This window comes from Lutra lutra, chromosome 3 (assembly GCF_902655055.1).
Source record: "Lutra lutra chromosome 3, mLutLut1.2, whole genome shotgun sequence".
NCBI lineage: Eukaryota > Metazoa > Chordata > Mammalia > Carnivora > Mustelidae > Lutra > Lutra lutra.
The window spans coordinates 133,614,984-133,620,983 of NC_062280.1; the positions used below are offsets into that span (position 1 = coordinate 133,614,984).

At 51.0% G+C, this 6,000-nt stretch overlaps 2 protein-coding genes across 19 annotated transcripts in view; one reads left to right on the forward strand and one right to left on the reverse strand.

Annotated features, from left to right (window-relative positions):
- The window catches only part of SUPT20H (SPT20 homolog, SAGA complex component), a 43,069-nt gene extending 42,107 nt beyond the window's left edge, over window positions 1–962 (reverse strand). For 10 of the 18 annotated variants that reach the window (XM_047723202.1, XM_047723198.1, XM_047723208.1 and 7 more), the window contains exon 1: window positions 532–710. The gene's annotated coding sequence lies outside the window, so the exon portion shown is untranslated. Of the gene's footprint in view, window positions 1–193; window positions 414–531 lie in introns of those variants that run through there. The other 8 variants (XM_047723199.1, XM_047723191.1, XM_047723200.1 and 5 more) reach the window with 6 other exon arrangements.
- A 3,201-nt stretch (window positions 963–4,163) lies between these two features.
- Window positions 4,164–5,503, forward strand: LOC125096334 (syncytin-1-like). The gene is given in 3 exon segments (XM_047723221.1): window positions 4,164–4,279; window positions 4,512–4,754; window positions 4,757–5,503. Coding segments are annotated over 2 exon segments (786 nt in total). The 5' UTR covers window positions 4,164–4,279; window positions 4,512–4,534; the 3' UTR covers window positions 5,323–5,503.
- Window positions 5,504–6,000: the final 497 nt, after the last annotated feature.

Genomic DNA, 6,000 nt, shown 5'->3' on the forward strand with positions numbered 1-6,000 from the left:
GTAGATTCTTTCTACTAAAGCTTACAACCTTCAGGTCATTCAATCCAGCACCCGTTTTTAGATTTTAAAAAGCTCAGACTAATAATGTACATCTTTTTTCTTAATTTTGTCCTAACTTTATATCATGGTTCTCAACCTTCGTACACTATAGTCAATCTAACTCCAAAAATCTTGCTAATCACTATTTTCCTACCAGGGACTTCAGGAAAACGCAGCCCCTCCTGATGCGATGGTTACAGGAGACGGCTTCCAGGAACACATAACTCTTAATTCTGAACTCCCGGTAACCACAGCGAGGGCCAATAAATTAATCCAACTGTAAAACTCCTAACTGATTCCACGGCTTTTCCTGATCGACCTGACGCTTTAACTGTTCGAAATTTTTTTGTTTTTGAAGCAATTTAGGCTTTACCAACATAACGCCACAACTCAATAGCAGGGGAAAAGCCTTTATTCAATATGGATACCAAGAAACCCTCTCCCAAAGAAACGCTACGTGAAATTCTTGGGAATTTCCGGAAACACCCGTACCTGGAATCCAAAAGTCAAAACTACAACCAAAACCGTTGCTTGGAAACACCGCAAGAGGCAACTGAGGCGAGTACCCGGGGTGCGGAGACTCAGCCCAGCCCGCTCCCGTCTCTGGGAACACCTTCCTCCCGCGGGAGCCCCACTCTGTGGAAAGCGGCGAAAAGCCACTCGGGAAGCCGCTCGCTCACCTCTGACCCCGGCCAAGATCTCGCGCGCATAACCGTCCGCTGCGGGCCCACCACTCTCACCCACCTAACCGCCACCGGCCACCGCCCACCGGCCACCGCCCACCGCCCACCTGTGCGGAAAGACGCCACGCTGGGCGTCATGACGGCGCCTCTGGCTCGGCTGGAATGCTACGTGCGGGCAAGGGCCCCGCCCTGCGGGTTGCAGGTTCCTTTCGTGCGTCCCCTCGCGGAAGCGTCGCAATTCAGCCCGGACCTGTTCCGGCGCCCGCACTTCCGACTCGTGCGCTGGGCGGGGCGAGCTGGGGACCTCGGGCGGAAGAGGTGGAGTTGGGAGAGCCGGGCGGCACTTGAGAGGCTTGCGCGAGAAGGAGTGGTGTTGCCGGGGCTGTCCCCGGAAAGCCTTGGGGACTCAGGCCCAACCAGCGGGGTGAGGTGGGGAGTGCGGGGACGGGGGTGTAGGGGGAAGCTCCTCCCTAGGCCAGGCATTCGGCTCCGTAAAATTCGAGGGAGGATGTGGCTATTTGGTGGGTAGGGTGCCCTTCTGAATTTCCAGAGTGAAAAACTTGGAACGAACTTTATTGCTCAGCCCATCCCAGTGGAAAGGGAATGTCACCATTTCTATAGTTACTAGTCCATGCCATTCAGCCCTCCATAGTATATATCAAATGCTAATGAATTTAATGTTTAAAAAATTCCAAAAAAACAGAAGCAACCTCACTGAAGAGTTCTAACAATTCAGAGAGGGAATAATCAGCATACATGACAATGTCTAATTGCAGTTCTGCACCTTTAACAACTTTGTTTTGTTGGGTATAAACTTTATTCTCATTGAGGTGAAATTCACAGAACGTAAAATGAAACATTTTAAGAGTATAATTCAGTAGCATTTAGTACATTCATGATGTTGTGCAACCATCAACTCTAATTCCAAAACATTTTCATCACCCCCATTAAGTATTTACTTTCCATTTTTCCCTCTCTTAGACCTTAGCAGACACCAATTACTTTTAGAGTCTTTAGATTTATCTAATTTGGATATTTCACAAAAATGGAACGTGTGATTTCTTTCGTGACTGTCTTCTTTTCCTTAGCATAATGTTTTCCGGGTCCATCCACCTTGTAGCAAGTATCAGTACTTAATTCCTTTTTATGGCTTATATTCTGTTCCATTGTAGGTATATACTACAGTTTTATGCATTGGTCCATTGATGGCCATTTGGGTTATTTACGCCTTTCAACTATTGTGTATAGTGCTGCTGTGAATATTTGTGTGGTAGTATTTGAGTCCTTTTTTCGTGCGGCAGCCACTTCTCTTACAAAGGAGGCCCTCAAACTTACCTTAGGGCAGCCCATCACGGTCTACTCTCCCCACCGACTCACGGACCTCCTTAGCCACCGATCCCTGGCCCATCTGACTCCTTCTCGTCTCCAGCTATTCCATCTGCTATTCCTAGAAAACCCGCATATCTCTCTCTCTACCTCCCCCTGCTTAAGCCCCGCAACTTTACTGCCTATACCCTCGCCCATCCCGGAACCCGTTCATTCCTGCCTACAACTTATAGAGGACCTCACTCCTCTCCATCCCGGTCTCTCTGATCAACCACTATCCAACAGTGACCGCGTACTCTTCGTGGATGGCAGTTCCTTCCTGGCCTCAGATGGCCAAAGACACGCTGCTTACGCTGTGGTCACCACAGATGCGGTATTAGAGACGGCTCCCCTCCCAATCGGAACCACCTCCCAGAAGGCTGAACTCGTAGCTCTCACCAGGGCATTACACTTGTCAAAGGGACAATGAGTCACCATTTACACTGACTCAAAATATGCCTACTTCATAACTCACACACACTCTACTCTTTGGCAAGAACAGGGGTTCCTAACGACCAAGGGCACCCCTCTAGCTAATGGACCCCTCATCGCCAAGTTGCTTGAGGCCCTTAGTCTGCCCGCTGAGGTAGCAGTTGTTCACTGTCGAGGCCACCAAACGGCCAAGGATCTGGTCTCCCTAGGTAACAACAGGGCAGACTCAGTGGCCAGACAAATGGCCCTAAATACCACTGTGTCTCCTATCCTCTTTCTTAACACCCCTTACCAGCCTTCCTACTCTGCAAAGGAAACACAAGCCCTCCAGGCGCGGGGAGGAAAGATCGGATATAAGGGGTGGATCTACATTCAGGACAGGATTCCCCTGCCTGGCAATCTGGCGCACACCTTAATTACTGATATCCACCGATCCCTCCATATTGGCCCAAAGGCTCTCCACCAATTTCTTCAGCCATTGTTCTATCATCCATCCTTATCTAAGGTAATCGAAATTGTCCACAGGGCTTGTAAAACCTGTTCAACCGTGAATTCACAAGGAGGAATCTGCAGACCAGGGCCTAACCATCAGCTCCGAGGTCATGGGGGCAGGGGAGACAGGACTGGCAACTGGACTTCACTCACATGCCTCGCCATAAAACCTTTCGCTACCTATTAACCTTGGTTGATACATTCACAGGCTGGATCGAGGCATACCCCACGGCCCGGGAAACAGCGGATGTGGTGGTGGCTACAATACTCATCGAGCACATCATCCCGAGGTTCGGATTGCCCTGGACCCTCCAGTCAGACAACGGACCTGCCTTCATCTCCAGTGTAACCCAACAGGTAGGTGAGAGCCTCAACATAACCTGGAAACTTCACATCCCATACCACCCACAGTCATCGGGTAAGGTAGAAAAGGCCAACGGGCTGCTCAAAGCCCAACTCACCAATCTTACCCTAGAGACCTGCCTTTCCTGGCCCACACTTCTGCCCCTGGCTCTCACCAGACTCCGGGCTACGCCCCGTGGGCCTTCGGGCTTAAGCCCTTCGAATTACTATAGGCCGACCCTTTCTTATAAATCATAGCCTTCCAGCCATTTCCCTGCCTCTTTTATCCTATCTACCTTACCTCACTCTCCTCCGAGCTCTCTTAAGGGCCCACACCGACACTGTCATCCCAGTCCCAAGCAACCATGCTTCCGAAGGGGGTATATGAGATCTATCTCCTGGGGACCAGGTCCTCCTCAAAAGCTTGCGGCCAGGCTCCTTACAAACCCGGTGGACTGGGCCTCATATGGTCGTCCTTACCACCCCAACTGCTGCGAAACTGTTGGGGCACTCTGCGTGGGTACATATCAACAATCTCAAACGGGCACCCACAGATACTGATTGGACTTCCCAGATGGCAGGCCCCACCAAACTCCGCTTGGTTAGGGCCCCTTCTCATATTCCTTCTAATCCAGACAAACCAGGCGGACCCATGTGAGTCTAGCTGCATGAGGGGTTCAGGTACCTCTCACTATTTCTCAGCCTTTACTTATATGCCTGCAACCTGCTACCGGGGAAAGAAACCAACAACCTGTACGTATGACCAGAAAACCTATTGCGTCTCTGACCTCGTGACAGCCAAACGTGGTATTGCCCCCTGCAACATCTACCCCAGGTCTGGAAAAGTTTGCTGGACCTATCTGGGTCATGTCAGTCTCTCTGACGGGGGGAGGGTCCAGGACCAGGCTAGCCACAAACGCATTAAAATAGCGGTCACGGGGGCGCCTGGGTGGCTCAGTGGGTTAAAGCCTCTGCCTTCGGCTCAGGTCATGATCCCAGGGTCCTGGGATCGAGCCCCGCATCGGGCTCTCTGCTCAGCGGGGAGCCTGCTTCCTCCTCTCTCTCTCTCTCTCTCTCTCTCTCTGCCTGCCTCTCTGCCTGCCTGTGATCTCTATCTGTCAAATAAATAAATAAAAAAAAAAAAAACAAAAAAAAAAAACAGCGGTCACGGACCTGACTAAATGACTCCAAACCCCAGCGACCCGGTCTATAAGGGCATCAATCTTGGTAGCATCCAAAAATTCCCTACCACCGAACAACTGACAGTGGCCCTCCTGAACTCTAGTTACAACCTATGGCGAAATGTGTCAAAGAACGGTGACAGTGACTGCTGGATCTGTTTCCCTTTTTCAACATGTTCCAACATTGTAGGGGTACCCCTCCCTATTGACTGGCCACTCCCAACTCCACGAATAATAATGCGGTCCATATCAGCCCCATGGGGGGAAACATACCTATTATTAATGTGTCCTCCCCCCTTACCACCACAGCTGCCAACATCACTAACTCCTCCCTCCCGTACTGTACTCCCTCGGGAATATTTCTCTCATGCCCTCAGGGAATCAATTGCTGCCTGACCACTAATGACTCCCTAGGCTGTATATTCATTCTACTATCTCCTTCTACCACCATCTACTCTGAATCCCAGCTGCAATCCATCCTATTCCCCCAACACTGTGGAGGAAGGGCTACCTTCCTTCCATTCATAATAGGGGCAGGAATAGCCACAGGGGTGGCAACCGGAACAGCAAGGATAGGAACTTCCATAGACTTTTATTACAAACTCTCCCAAGCCCTGAATGATGACATGGAACGGATTGCTGACTCCCTCACAGCCCTACAGACACATGTTACCAGTCTGGCGGCCTTAGCTCTGCAGAACAGATGGGCCTTAGACCTTCTGACCACCGAAAAAGGGGGGACCTGCCTATACTTAAATGAAGAATGTTGTTACTTTGTTAACCAATAAGGTATAGTTACCTCCAGGATCAAAGAACTCAGGGATCGGATTCAAGCATGGCCGCGAGACATGTCTTTCTGGGGCTTGGACCCCTACACCTGGGTAACCTGGCTGCTCCCTTTGGTGGGACCTGTATGCATAATCCTCCTTCTAATCTCAGTTGCTCCCTCTCTTTTCCGATGCTTGCAGGGTCGCCTACAAAAACTTGCCCAAGTGTCTGTCAATCAACACCTCCTCCAGCCCTACTCTTGCCTGCCCACTTCCGACTACCCCTATGACAACCCCCCCCCCCCCCCCCCCCCCCCCCCCGTCAGCAGGAAGTAGCCAGAACTGAGTCAACACCCCTGGCACCATTATATAAAGCAAAAGGTCAGAATGTTGGGCTGGCAGAAAGAAAGGGCTACTTAAGATGGCAAAAGTTCCTGCCACAAAACCTGAGCTCGAACAGGAGAACAAAGACCCAAGCAGGAATCTGAGACCCCTGCTCCGGGCTCCTGTGGACCAATGGGACCCTGACAAGCGAGAATCTGAGACACCCCTCCTCCCCCCCCACTCCGGGCTCCAGTGGACCAATGGGACCCCGACGAGCAGGTGAAATATCCAAATAAGGGAAACTTGCCAAAAGACCCCTGAACTCCCCTCGAGACCCCTTAAAAGCCCCCTTCTCCCTGCCTCGGGCACGACTTC